The following is a 15,420-nucleotide window of genomic DNA, read 5'->3' as shown; positions in this document are numbered from 1 at the left end:
CACTCAACCGCACAGAAACATGCTAACAACAACTCATAACACCTTAGCAACTACATAGCAAAGGCCTGGAAACCACCCACAACAGTCAGTCAGTCTCTCTCTCTCTCTCGCTCTCTCTCCCTCTGTATTAATATATATATATATATTGTATAGTCTGAACCTGATATTAAGATGGGAATCGCCTCACGTAATGTTTTGCTGTTTACAGTGGCGTTACCATGATTACCTAGAGCTATTTAGCACTTAACCAATCAATATTTGTTAAAAATAAACGTTACTCACACACCAATATATCGACAAAATGATAAATAATTAATGTTTACATTAATTATTGACGTTATTGTTTAGAATATTATTGATATTCACCCAAATGCTGTAAAATCCAAAAGCTGAGTGCTTTCAAACTCTCTCAAACTGCCAATCATTTCTAAAGAAAGGCGGGGCAAAAGTTTCCATTTAAGGAAACGAGGCTTTGGTGACGTCATACACTAGCCAGCGCCCCTCGCGCTGGAGGTAGAGCTGCAAGCGCGCGCCTCCGCGGTTGAGGATGACGTTGCCGTAAAGCCAGCTTCAAAAATTGAGGGAAAAATAGATAAGGTAAAATTATTATTTTTTTGCCACATTTTTTCGATCCGTTCGCGTGTTTTTGTTTTTGTGAGTGAGCATAATCTCTTTTGGCAGCTGATGTTGATTTAGAGGGCGTTTTTTTTAGAGAGAGAGAGAGAGAGAGGGAAAAAGAGAGAGAGGGGGCGGGTGTCTCTCGCTCTAGCCTCGCGCAGCCTCACGCTGACATGCTCACAGACTCGCGTGAAATCAACACACGGACGGTTTACTTCCACATTTATCGCTTATTTTCGGGATTTTCTGGATATACAACACCATAATCGATGCGAGGCCTTCTAACTGAGATTCATCGCTGATATTACGCCTGCGATCCTTCTGTTTTTGTCGTTTTTCCCCCTCAGTGGAGCGTTCGTGCGTTATGAATTCCAGCCCGCTTCCTAACGGCAGGCTCCTGCCGGACAGCCAGAGCTGGAACTCCTCCGGTTCCGAGGAGGATCTGGACACCGAACCGGGACCCGGACCGCACGGAGGGGTGGTGGAATTCAGCGGGGTGCTCAGTAAGGTGGGTAAAGATCTCGAATAACACCTCGCGAACAGGGAAAGCGCGTGTTTGTGTGTGTGTTTCCACCTGATCCGATGTAAACAAACGTCAGTCAGTTAGCTGAATGTCACGAAGCCTGTCAAGAACATGTTTAAAAATCAAAAGGAACAATTGTAGTTGTGCATAATTTTAAGATCGCTAAGAAATTTTGCATGGTGACATTGTTTTCATGACATTTAAACAGATTTTTACCTCTTTTTGTTTTTTTACATCACCGTAATATGCCTTTTTTTTGCTTCTGATCTGTTCCTCAGTGGTGGCTCTCATTATATTCTCATTACTGCCCGGACACAGAGGTTTTTTAAATTAAATTAAGCACAAGTCCAACGCAGTGCAACAAATACTAAAAATACTTAACAGTTTAAATAATATATCATTAGTTGTTCGCATTACGTTAATTATAATGGTTTTATTTTTTTAAGGTGATTTACAGTGCATGGTGACCATATGCTGCTCTTTAGACCACAAGGTTATGTTAACCAAGACTGTTTTTATTATTATTATTATTAATAGTCTACTTAATATGTGATACATGAATGTCTTTCATTATGCATGTATAATCAGTATAATTGAGAAGGGATGCAGCAGGTCATGAGCTGAAGCTGGAGTTAGTAAGGGTTACTAGAGTTCATCTGCTCGTTTTTTCTTCCTGATGGGATTAAACGAGAGAACCTCTCCTCGTGACTCAGACAGCTGATCATCTGGTTTTGTGATGAGAGGAGCGTTTTCCATGAGAGATTACTGAATTATTCCACATGCAATGACATAAACACCTCCTCCATTGAGGATTTTTATATATTCAACAATATAATCAGTTGTTGTATTGTGCATTGTCATCATAAGTAAACAATATGGCTGTGTGCATGCCAGTGTTTATTTTTGTATCATTTATGTACTTGTTTTTGTTGTTTGAGGATTTGTGAATGGAAGTGAAGAGATGCAACTGATGCCGTAGGTCACATGACAATGACAACATGGCGGATGTAATATGTTATGGCTTTAGTTTGGCTGCGTGAGATTCTCCAGCTTTGTTGTTGTTGAGCAACTGAAGCATGAGCTGTTAAAGCTCCGCCCTCTTCTGGAAAGGGGGCCGGGAGCAGCAGCTCATTTGCATTTAAAGGGACACACACAAAAACGCCATGTTTTTGCTCACCCAAATAGGGGCAAATTTGACAAGCTATAATAAATGATCTGTGGGGTATTTTGAGCTGAAACTTCACAGAACTTCACATTTTTGGAACAGCAGAGGCTTATATTACATCTTGTAGAAGGGGCATTAGAGGTCTCCTTTAACATTGTCATATCCATTACCATGCTTAAAATCTTCCAAGAGTTGTCATGATAGAAATGATAATAACCCTGGTGCACACATATTTGTTCACTCTTTGGTTTTCTCATAACAATGTTTCATCTTTTGTGTTCCCTCTGCAGTGGACTAACTACATTCATGGATGGCAGGACCGCTGGGTCGTGCTGAAGAACAACACCTTGAGTTACTACAAATCCCAAGACGAACGAGAGTACGGCTGCCGTGGTTCCCTCTGCCTCAGCAAGGCTGTCATCACAGTGAGTATCCTGGGGAAAGATCCCTCCAGACAGCCGTGGGAATTTCAGAGCTGAGCCAAATTTAGAATGATGATGTGCATTCAGAACCAAAGCTTGGATGGGTTTAAATTGGAGATTGTTATGCTGGGAGCTCTAGAACTGTAGTTGAATGGAGATCAGTAGGGTCATGAGAACCAATACTTCAGTACCAAGTCGGTATCAACATTTTAAGACATTTTTCTACAGTACCGTAAGTACAGATCGTTTATGCACTATAGCATATAGGTTTAACCCAAACAGATTATCAGAGCAAATCAGTCATTTTAAAACTTTCCTTGAGATGTAATTTCACAAACAGTTTGAGTAATTCAGCGGTACCGCGTCTTCTCTCTCTCTTTCTCTCTCAAAATGCACACATGGCTTCACATCCATAGTATCCACATTGATTTTGCTTTGCAAGTGATCTGCACGGTGCAATACAAGGCTTTAGCGCACATTGTTTTATATCATTCCAATTTATAAATTCAAGCAATTTTAAACCATGAAGTACTCTCGCACCCTCTGAAAGACGGTCTTCAGTCAGTGCGCTCTCAACCAAAGAGACAACATGGCGGATGTAATGTGTTTTTGCTTTAGTTAATGCCTAGTTCTGACATGAAACTCTAGACGGCGCAGGCTGATGGGTGCTTAACGCAAAACTGATGATATTCTTAGCGTTAACTACTTGGCACAAGCTGATTGGTTCATGTTGCGTCCCCAAAGAGTGACCTAAGGGGGGAATTCCCCCCATTTTCTGAAATGAAATTCAGGCCCTGAAAGGTTTAAATAAAGGAGTTAATGTTTAAGTTTTATTGTTTTGTTTATTTTAACCATGGTATCGACTTTGGTATTGAGTATCGTGTCCTTTTGGTGGTATCGGTACCGACTACTAGATTTTTGGTATGATTTGGTAACATCCCTAGTAGTAATTTCAGTCATTATTGATCAGTATTAGTCTGATTATATAAGGTCTCATATTTCTATTTTTCTCAGCTTTAGTAGTACTAATATTATATTGCACAATAAAAATATGTGTAACTATATTTACTATTGTGCATTATAATATTTTAATGCGTGATTACTTGACTTGAGGCATGTGATTTCACATTAATAACCCTGTGGAAATATCTGTTTTTGTATAATTCGGTGAATTGAATACTTGAATTGAAACTTCATTAATTGTTTTGGGCCATTGTATTGGTTATAAAATGTCTGTATTGCTGCATCTCTAGAAATTAGATTTGGTGTTATGGTTGTGCTTCATCTAAAATGATTAGCGCTGAGGCAGGAGATGTGCTGAGAGCTCTTTTTAGGGCAGGGGAGAGGAGAAAAGAGATTGACAGAGGACAGACACAATCTTTTGCCACAGGCATTCGGCCAGGCATAGACAGACTGTGGCCTATTTTCCCCCCATTCATGCTAAATTCAAGCTTGTGCACCTGCAGAAGCCCAGAGACACTGTATTTGCCTTTTAATATGTCATGTTTGACTCATTGCTTGGATGTTAGATGTTGCTGAATGTGCTCAGGTAACTATTGAATGCATAATGCAAAATTCAGGTTGATTGCTTATGATCTGATTTGGCCCTAGCGCTAGATATTAGACCAACAGATTGAAATGAGAATTCCCTGCATTGCGTTGAAGATTAACTCATGACCACACAGATTTCGACATGTGCTGCAACACTCCATGCTTGAAGTATCTTGCGTCACCACTGAAAATGAGGAAACGGGGCGAAGGTTGTGTTGTTATGGAGACCGCTGGAGAGGTACAAGTCCTTATGGCGACCCTGTTACAGCTGGTCCTTCAATGATTAAACCAAAACTCTTACTGAAGATGCAGGGAAAGGAACATACAAGTCTGCTCTGCCGTTTTAGCCATAAGAAAACTCATTAAACAACATGAGAAGTGAAGTCTGAAATAGTCAGGCATGGTGAATGAAGGGATTTGTAGGTTTGTGAGCGTGTGCACAGCCTGTGTTCAGGTAGTTCATGTTTAAAGCTGCCGGTAGATGCTGTGAGTTCGACATTCTAATTTGGTGTTTTGCATTTTGGCTTTGAGCGAGAGAAAAATGGCTCCTTTGTTTTAAGACTCTGTGTGACGTGAGAGTGGCTTTTTTCAGCTGTGTATTTGTTGAACTCTAACCATTATGGTTTAGCATAAATATTAACTTTGGTATTAAACACAAACGTGTGATGGAAATGTGACATTTAGGGTACAAAATTAACTTTCTGCCACACTGGCCAATAGTGAATGAATTGACAGAATTTATCAGCCTTAAATATTACCGGCAATGACACCTTTTTTGCAATTTTTTTTTCCTTTATTTAATTATTTAGCTGATTAGTCCTTGCATATTAGTTTCAGTGCAGGTCATTGTGCATCATATATAAGCCATTCTGCATCTTTCTGTCTGTCAAAAATAGGACAATATTGGGCTTTTTGCTCCCAATATTTTGTAGCTTAATGCAAGGAATATTCCTATTTGATGCACAAGCCATGATGAATGTAGGGCCCTATGAAATCCATTTTATTTTTTCCCAAATTCGTTTTATTTTATTTTTTTCTGAATTCTGTTTTTTCTGTTTAAATTTTTTTGGACTAACCATTTGAATGGTTAGTAATTAAAAACCATGTCTAATTAATTGAAATCATGAAACTTACACAATTTATCAGCAATTTATTAAAAGTTTAACAAAACATATATATTTTTTTTATTTTTTTTAGGGCCCTATGAAATATGTTTTAAAAAAAAATTCCCTCAAAATCTGTTTAATTTCTGTTTTGAATTTTCTGGATTAAATTTTAATGGTTTAATTACATTTTAATAATCAAAAAGCTTATCTAATTAATTGAATTCATAAAAACAACATTTTTTTTTTTTTTTTTTTATTCTATGAATTTTTTTTTTTTTTTTTTTTTAGAAATTCTGCCTTGTGCATTTTAATTATTCTGGCAATCAAATGAAGGCATAAAACATTAATTTAATGTATCTTTTAATCATATGACATTAAACAAACTTTTGTCAAACAAAGTGCTGCACAACAGCTTTACTGTTAAAATTAAAACACAGAAGAAAAATTGTGATATTCCTTACAAAAATAAAGTTTTAATAACAATTTACAGTCTGTGCCATTCATTCACACAGAGACACAAAGAACATGCAGAAATCATATCTTTTTGCAGTTTAATATTCACAGACGCTAGTATATATCACGATTTGATTTAAGTCTACTGGCCTACTTTTTATTTATTCATCAAAAAAATTGACAAATTCCTTGACATTCCGTGTTTTACAGTAAATTCCATTTTTATGACCGGATTCCGCGATTCCATCTGCCTTTTCTGCATTGCGGAAATCATTTCAGGACCCTAATGAATGTTTTCTTCAGTTAATGTATTGTATGTCTGTGTATTGACTCTCTTGTGTTGCTCACATCAGCGAGGAACAGACCGTTTGATTTCAGCCATGTATTATGTTGCAGTTCCTCATAAATGTACCTGCCATCTGGCCACTGTTTAAACTGTTTTCTTACTCATATTTGGCACTTGCTGCTGTTAATTTTGGGCCCTGGTCACTGGACAAAGTATTTTTTTTTTGTAATCTCAAGAGTGCATAAACACTAAACACACATTTTCAGCATTCATAGTGCATCTAAAGCTATTTCCCATTCTTAGTAAATCTGTTTCTCTCCGAATGCTGTTCTAGTATGAAGCAGATTGATTCAGCAAGCACACGACAGCAAATCTGTCCTCGTAAATCCTCACAAAAAACAGGTTATTGTGTCGTACCGCTCTTCCCGCCTGCGATTACACCGTCCACACATGACTCACACATACTTAAACGGCTCACACATTACAGTTTTAAGTGTCTAAGACCACAGGACCACCCCAAAATCAGACAGGCTTAACCCTTGCAGACACAACAGGATTAAACTGTCCACATGAATATCTGATCCAAACCCAGAATGCCTCATTGTGTGTCCCTATAAAACTGGGTCTCGCTGCTTCAGCGCTCAGATCAGCACATTAGCTGGAAACGGTGTTAATTGTGTGTCTTTTTGTGAGACACTCAGGCTGTTGAATTGGACTTGATTAGATTTGTGAATTTCAGACCTCAGGAGATGGAGACAGATTGTGAAGGATCAGTCAGTGTGATGACACAAACAATTTCACAAACACTCAGTCTGATTTAATCGGTCTGTCACCATCGCTTAACAAATCCAACATGTTCTTTTTCACATTGGTAGTGATGCATGCTCCTATTGCTCCACATAGGATTAGTGATTTGATAAGTATTAAAGAGGACCTATTATGCCCCTTTCCACAAGATGTAATACAAGTCTCTGGTGTCCCCAGAATGTGTCTGTGAAGTTTCAGCTCAAAATACCCCACAGATCATTTATTATAGCTTGTCAAATTTGCCCCTATTTGGGTGTGAGCAAAAACATGTTGTTTTTGTGTGTGTCCCTTTAAATGCAAATGAGCTGCTGCTGCTGGCCCCCTTTCTAGAAGAGGGCGGAGCTTTAACAGCTCGTGCTTCGGTTGCTCAACAACAACAAAGCTGGAGAATCTCACGCAGACAAAATGAGGATTGTCAGTAACGGTGTTCAGCCTTACATTGTTCAAACTGGAGTCGACACTGATTGAGAGACTCAGGAAGAAGTTACAACTTTTAGAATGAAACTGGACGTTTCTGACGCATCGACTAGCATGTGCTGTCATGTTAATCTTTTGTGCGAAGAAGAAGCTTGTTGTAGTCCCTACCAGCCGTTTGTTGTAGTCCTTAAAAAGCGATTTCTGTAAAAGAAAATATCTCCCTTTGCATTTGAATTTTTAGCGTCGTAACTTTGCAGATGTTGTTTATGATCAAACAGCAACATTACACACTAACTAAAGTTAAAAAAGGGAAATCATAATCAACCACCCCTTATAATTTAATGTGCAACTTATCCAGTTCTTTTTTCTGCATTTTAGTTCGTAGTGTTTTGAGCTGGATCTGTTATCAACCGCCGTATTCGGCCCAAGGAGAAAAAAAACATCAATAAAGCGACCGCGGAACACAGCTTTCAGCGCTCACAGTGCATTGAACTTGAACTATGTGCTTTCGCCTGCCAAGTTTTAGCCTCACGTGAGCTGGATTTTTTTTCTCTCTCTCTGCCTCTTGCTCTCTTGCTAAGCTCTCTCAAAGCGTGGCCCGTAAACATGCAATTTTTCTTTGAGCTGTGCTGGACCTGGACTGTGTCATGGTCTGACAGGAGCAGAGGGAAATCTCTCGGTGTATCAGGGATATGCAGGAGGACAGGTACACACAGGTACAGGTTATTCTGGTGCAGGGCGGGTCATTGCAAACGTCGCCGTGGGATCTAATGCAGCACATGTCAGGACAGGCTGAGTTTACAGAAGAAAAAAGATAAATGTTGAAGAGGAAAGACCAGTGCTTGTGTTGCACCATTCTTGGCATTTGTTGATCATCTTAATTTTCCTTTGTTTTAAACTAAAGATAAAAATAGGTCTACACAATATTGGGGAAAAAAAAAAAAAAAAACTGAAATTGCATTATTCCTGTAAACAAATACAGGAATTTGCACCAGATGACTTAAATAGCTGTATTTGTAAAGAATTATTAATTTCTGTAATGAGTGGGGTGGTTTTGTTGGGGAGTGTATCTGCATAGAAACTAAAATTTTTTTTTTTTTTTTAAAAAGCTGCAAAATGACTACAAAATACTCTGATGGCTGGATGATTTAGGAAAAGCTTCACTGTAATAAAATAATTTTTTGAAGATTATCGGAGTACGTTTTACAAGAAAGTCCTATTTGATTCTTTCTACTTCAAAATTTCATGTTTAATTCAGTGTGTTACTTGGAGGGCCTTATAAAATCTGTTTTACTTTTTTCCCAAATTCTGTTTTTTTTCCCCCCTGATTTGATTTAAGTGTACTGACCTGCTTTTTATTTATTCATCAAAAAATTGACAAATTCCGTGACATTCCATGTTATACAGAAGATTCCGTTTTTTTTGAATGACTGGATTCCGTGATTCCGTACGTGTTTTCTGCATCGCGGAAATCATAGGGCCCTGTACTTGCCATTTCTTTGTAATTATTTGTGAAATTTACCTGAGTGAGAATTTTTTAAAGTAATTCCTTCACAATTTTTTTCTTGTGATTAAAATGTGTTAAATTAAAATGTATTTTTTTTTTTTTAAAAACACCATTTTACTTGAGCTTTCTTAGGCCACATTCCCACTATTTTTAAACAATTCAAAAAAATAATTATTATGATTTTATTGTGGCTGTTAAACAAAATAAGAAATATATTGTATTTTTAATATTATTTTAAGAACACTCTTGTACTGTAAAATAAAACAATTATTTTACTCTAAAATTACAATACTAATGCAATCTTTAGTGTTAAGTGAGAAGGGTAAAGAGAAGTAAAAGAGAAAGAATCATAGATGACGAGACAAAAGAGGAAAAGCAGAAACCGTAAAGGCAATTTGAATGTGAAAACAGTGTGTATCGAGTTACACTGTCATTTTGACCTGATGGTTTTTGTTTCTTTTTGCTGGTTTTATTAGAAATAAAATGGATCCAACTTAGGTCTTCCTGTCGTGTTTGTGAACGCTTTCTTTGGTGTCCAATCCCGGCAGGTCCTGTGTGTATTCTGCTGTGGTTTTTTGAGATAATTCATGTGGGTTTGGGCTGAATATTGCTCAGATTGCTCTCTCATTTATTCCAGTCCAGAACTTCTTTCATTTATCCAAACCTAAACCACATGAGAACCTGATCAAAACTGCTACCAGATGAGTTACCGACCCGTCAGTCTTCTGTAAACACGACTTGATTCTCATGTGCTGAACCTCTCTGGCTCCGCAAAATGACACAACATTTGCATGCCACCTTCTTTTTTTTTTTTTGAGTCATTTACACACAAACGTCTCACCAAATGAACACAGTATTTTCATTCAATGGTGCAGGTATGACTATTCTTATAAAGATTGTTCTGAGTGAGTTCTGGTAAATATTAGCCCATGTGTCATGATAAAACAGAAACTGGATGTTTACTCAGTAACAGAAGAGGAGTCCGTTGTCATTAGTTTACAGCAGCACTGAGGCAGACAATGAAGAGGAGAGTTTTTATGGAGGTGCATCTTTTATTAACGCTGATGTCGGCAGTGTCACCAGGGTTCAATAAACGGTGTGTAAAAGCCTTTCAGACATTAAATGAAGCTCTGGTGAAATAAAACAGCAGCATTGGTACTTTTTGTCGTGGCAGAACATTGCTGTAGAATGACATACATTACTTTAGCATGGAAATGCTAATTTTCATCAAAGCTTTCATTTGCAAACTGAAAAAAAAAAAATTGTTATAATGTCTTCATAACTATATTTTAGAGAAATCGAATCTTCTGTTTTTCCCTAAAACTATCCATGCATGCTTAATTTCTGAGAAGATGTGTTAAAAATATATACTTATTCACAGTCGTATTTGCACACCTGCCGCTTTTTATAAAGTAGGCTAATTCTTACAGTTTATAAATATATCATCACTTAACAGTCATGCCCAACATATGTACACACACACACACACACACACACACACACACACACACACACACTTGTATTGACCTGCTGAATATTTGATAAAGGCAACGGTTTTTGTAGTTACAGCTGCCAAAGAGAGAAAGGGAGTCAAGTGCATTTTAAAATGTCAGTGACATTGTGTGTGTGTGTGTGTCAGTGTGTTTGCATTTGCATTTTCGATTAGTGTGATGTGCTAAACCCAGGGGAGGTCTATCAAGCAGCTTGTTCTCATTCTCACAGCCATTGTGTGCATGTCCTCACCTTTTGTCACATGGTAAACTCTGGGCCACCATCTGAAGTCATGACTGTGACCTGGTTTGGACTCAAACCACAAATGAGTATCACAGAAAGTTTGCTTGCATGCATTTCCTCAGACAACACAAGCAGCTCTTCATGTCTGAAACAGACAGCGGGACCTGTTTTCCTCACCTCTGCTTGACCAGCAGTGGTTTCTTTGTCAAAACCTATCTTTGTGAAACTGGTTTGAAAGCAATCGTTACTGTTACGATTCTGTTTAGTGATGCTAGTGGTACAAATTTTCACACTTCGTCTTTAAAGGGTCAAGAAACCCCCTGTTTCAGCAGCAGTCAGTTCTCAACGCAGTTTTGAAAAATGCGACAAAAGTGGGTGTGGTTAAGCTGCGGAGTGGAGGGGGAAGAGGGGGATCGAGGACACTGCAACGGCTTCGATTCAGGACGTTTTATTTCGCTCTCACTGAGTTGAAAGCATCAAAGCTTCCCACAAATGCACGCTACAATTTACCATTACACGCAACACAATATACACATTGTTTTGAGAGAACATATGCGACGCAGAAACTCTTACAAAGCAAAAACAAACACTCATTTTGACCCATTAAGGCATCTTTCACTTACTGTATGCGATCTCACGGTTTGAAGCGCCTGTCAAGTAGTGTTGTCAAAAGTACCGACTTTGATACCAAGTCGATACTGAAATTTTAAAAATGTGACTCTTTGAGTGCTGTTGAGCAGATTCGTAAACACCTCTGATTGGTTCACACACTCATCAGATATGTCTGTGATTGGCTACAATGATCAACGCTTCAAAAACATGCTCTTCACTGAGCGCTTACACAGATACACATGGGAGTGTTTGAAAGCAGGCATCTATTAGTGGGACCGGTCCGCAGATAGACTCCTGCTTTGAAACGCTCCCACTTTTAAAACGCTTTCAAATTCAAACGCTTCTGTTTGCTTTCAAACACTCCCATGCGTTGATCATTGTAGCCAATCACAGACATATCTGTTGAGTGCATGAACACGATGGCCAATCAGAGGTGTTTACGAATCCACTCAACAGTGCTCACATTTTTAAAATTTCAGTACCGATTTGGTATCGAAGTGACAACACTATCTCCTGTTCCTATTCTTCTGTATTCCAGAATGGCAGCACAGCTGAATAGTTTGTTTGAGCTGCACCCTTTACTGTATAGGCATGAATATGCATTTCCTTTAGCCTGAGGCTTATTCATTTCACTTTTGGTGTGAAAGGGCATTAATATTTGCCAAAAATATAATTTTTTTTCTTGTTATTAAAAAAACAAACAAGCAAGCCCAGCCCAGGTGAGAAAAAGTAACACAAAAGTAATGTAACACATTACTTTTCATAAAAAGTAACTATATTGTAATGCATTACTTTTAAAAGGAACCTTCCCCAACACTGCTAATGACATCCCATAAACAGATTAGTTTAGTATGGTTGGTGGATCACCATTATTTCGATTGTGAAGATTGACTGGAGGCGTTTTGTTGTGCTTTTGTCCCTTTAAATCTTGAGGCAGTCACTGCAGAGCTGCTGGAAAGTTCGATTAGCCCAATTCTGCTGGAGCCATTGAGCACCTCAGGCTTTCAGAGGGCTCTTGTTAAAATGGGTTTGAGTGAATCTGTGTGTGAAGGTGTCAAACGGCCTTCATTACGGATCAAACAGTCAGTGAACCCTGAAATGTCCTGTAAAGAAAACCGAGGAGGTGGTGATTGCAGCGTGGAGACACTGGGATGTAGGAGGGAAAGAGCTGTGATATTTTTAAATACGAGTGAGAAAAGAGGTTGTGTTGATCTGGAATAAAAGGAAAAGAGATAACAAGAGAGGCGTACGACGGGCCTGTTGTCTGAAACGGGAAGTTTGCTCCCTGCTGATGAAATCCTGTTTGGTGACCCCGGGGTCAAGTCAGAAAGTCCCTGTGCTCATCTCTTCTGTCTTCTACTTCCTTCCTCCTGTGTTTTCCTTAACCAGGACTCTGTAGTCACATCTAGACACACTTTAACCTAGCGATAAAAGCAGGTTAGTTAGTCATATGACATGCTCCCTTCCTTTGCATCCTGTGTCCTAAGCTGTCAGTCAGCATGGCCTGTGTTTCCTTTGTCTTTTCCTCTTGTATTCAGGCTGGTCCTACCTTCCTGTGTTTCTGATTTCCCAAAGCCAGATCCAAGACTGAATTGCCCAGTAAACAGTGATTTACTCCTCCTTTGCTGTCTCTCTTAGGGCTCACAAGATGAGGTGAAAGATTGAGTTCAAGAGAACAAGGCGAGACTTTTACACAGTATTTTTAAGAAATCCTCAGTGACGAAATACATGACTAGAAAAATAATCTGCGGATGCATTCGAATTGTTTTAACTAATCATCTTGTAAAGAATGTAATTTCAGTTCTGCTTTCTGAGTATGAATTATATGCAGAAAAAGACAATGTGTACTCTGTGAAAAGGGAGCAACGGTGCTGAGAGGCTTAGGCTCTGTTGTTCCACGATTCCTCCGCCATGGTCTTGTCAGTCATCTCGTCACTTATGTCACATGATCAGTGAACTCTGATCCCTGCTGCACTACATACGATTCTGCAACTAGTTTTGGATGAGCTGGATGGGATTGAAGTGACCATTATCCTACTGAATTAAATGGTTTTTATTTCTATAAAAAGCAAAACAACAGTGGAGGTGTAATGTGGAGGTGTAATTTCACCCTCATACTCCGTCATGGCAATATCGCAAGACCGCTTTTCACCTCAATGAGAAATCTCGTCACATTTGAATCTCGCAAGATCTCGTCACACCCCTAGTCTCTGTAAGAGATGAGCTGTAACACCTATAACCAGCTCCTCAATATCTGCTGGTTAATCACATTAACGCAACAGTTATTAAGTTTCCATACTGCTTACCTTTTGAGTTAAGTGTGGACTTCAGCACAATGTGCTTATTTCACACCTTGGACACGTTATCTTCATGGTCATTTGTGATTTGACATACCTCTGTTCTTTAAATGTAGACCTTGAACTGAGGCTATCATGAACATGAATTTTTGTTGATTATTAATTGACATACAGATTATTGTGATTTAATAATTTAATTGTCTTTTTGGTTAATACACCTCAAAGTTTTCATTTATTCACTGAATGTTGAGTTGAGCTGCAGCTGATGAGTTTGAGCTCTTTGTCTTTCATCTGATTTATTTATTTATTTATTTTTTTTATCAGGCAAAAGGAATGGAGCTGTTAATTCACATCACCAGTGCCATTGTGTTTGGCTTTGAAACTTAAATCAAGGTTTTTTTTTACATTTTAAAACTCCCAAGAACCACTGGCAGACTATTATTCAATAAACGTCAGGCACATTGTGATGTTTTAACGTTTGCTCTGTGGCACATTAAATAATTTAAAAGATATTGTAAAACTGTTGTCTATGGCCTATAAAATACATTTAATTACCCAACAGAGCTTTTTAGTCCATTTGCTTTGTGCAACAATTAAAAATTGGCATCAAACGACTGACTGTAAATAAACATACTCCAGTATCAGTTCAAATGCCACCTTAAAGGGGACCTATTATGCCCCTTTTACAAGATGTGATATAAGTCTCTGGTGTCTCCAGAATGTGTCTGTGAAGTTTCAGCTCAAAATACCCCACAGATCATTTATATATAGCTTGTCAAATTTGGGTGTGAGCAAAAACACGCCGTTTTTGTGTGTCCCTTTAAATGCAAATGAGCTGCTGCTCCCAGCCCCCTTTCCAGAAGAGGGCAGAGCTTTAACAGCTCGCGCTTCGGTTGCTCAACAACAACAAAGCTGGAGAATCTCACGTAGCCAAAATGAGGATTGTCAGTAACAGTGTTCAGCCTTACATTGTTCAAACCGGAGTCGACACTGATGGAGAGACTCAGGAAGAAGTTACAACTTTTAGAATGAAACTGGACGTTTCTGAATGGTTAGTGGATAAATTTATGTAGTTGCTGTGGAGTCCCTACCAGCCGTTTGTTGTAGTCCTTAAAAAGCGATTTCTGTAAAAGAAAATATCTCTCTTTGCATTGAACTTTGAGCGTCGTAACTTTGCAGATGTTGTTTATGATCAAACAGCAACATTACACACTAACTAAAGTTAAAAAAGTGAAATCATAATCAAGGACCCCTTTAAATAATGATTGCAATCAGCTAGTTGATTATGCAAATGCATATAATGGCCTTGGTCTGGCTTGTATAATTGTAATGAATTAATCCGTTTTTGACCGATTTTGTTGTTGTCTTTAGATGTAGGATTTAGTTTGGATCCATCTGTGTATCAGATAAATCATTACTGTAGCTGTACAAAAGCCAGACAGCTGTGTATGTTTGTGTATTGTGTTTTACTCTCTGGACACTTTACATAATGCATCGTTCTTATGTTGCTGCACACGACGTGTTGATTATTGTCCTATTACTGGGATGCTGTATATGTGACATTTCATTTAGTTGTTGACACGGCGCTGTAAATTTCACAAGCTCCCCCACTGTCTCTCCTGACTTTGCACACGTAGGCCTGTGTGTGTCAAGAGTAAGTGTGTGTAAGTGTGTGTGTGTGCTGTGAAGCTGATCTTTGGAGAAAGAATGAATGTGTCCACCCAGAGTGTTTGAAGTTCAGCTCACGTGTGCGATGGAAGATTTCAAATAATTCACTGAGAAAGCAAGAGCTCTGTACTTGCTCTTTCTCTCTCACTCTCATTAATATTAATGAGCTTCATGTTTATCAGAGTCAAAGGACTGAGAAAGTTTTATTGCTCATTATATATTCATTTAACTTGTGTCTTCATGAGATTATCGGT

The 15,420-nt window shown here is 38.4% G+C and overlaps 1 protein-coding gene across 2 annotated transcripts in view; it reads left to right on the top strand.

The window, feature by feature from the left end:
- Nucleotides 1-552: 552 nt before the first annotated feature.
- The window catches only part of LOC127503286 (ceramide transfer protein), a 41,091-nt gene continuing 26,223 nt past the window's right edge, over nt 553-15,420 (top strand). For both annotated transcript variants that reach the window (XM_051876886.1, XM_051876885.1), the window contains exons 1-2: nt 553-1,126; nt 2,597-2,731. In XM_051876886.1, the coding sequence (XP_051732846.1) occupies nt 983-1,126; nt 2,597-2,731 (279 nt within the window). In that variant the 5' untranslated portion in view covers nt 553-982. The remainder of the gene's footprint in view (nt 1,127-2,596; nt 2,732-15,420) is intronic.

Source organism: Ctenopharyngodon idella, chromosome 21, assembly GCF_019924925.1.
Source record: "Ctenopharyngodon idella isolate HZGC_01 chromosome 21, HZGC01, whole genome shotgun sequence".
Classification (NCBI taxonomy): domain Eukaryota; kingdom Metazoa; phylum Chordata; class Actinopteri; order Cypriniformes; family Xenocyprididae; genus Ctenopharyngodon; species Ctenopharyngodon idella.
The sequence above is the reverse complement of the archived record's forward strand: the minus strand, read 5'-3'. Positions and strand labels throughout refer to the sequence as shown.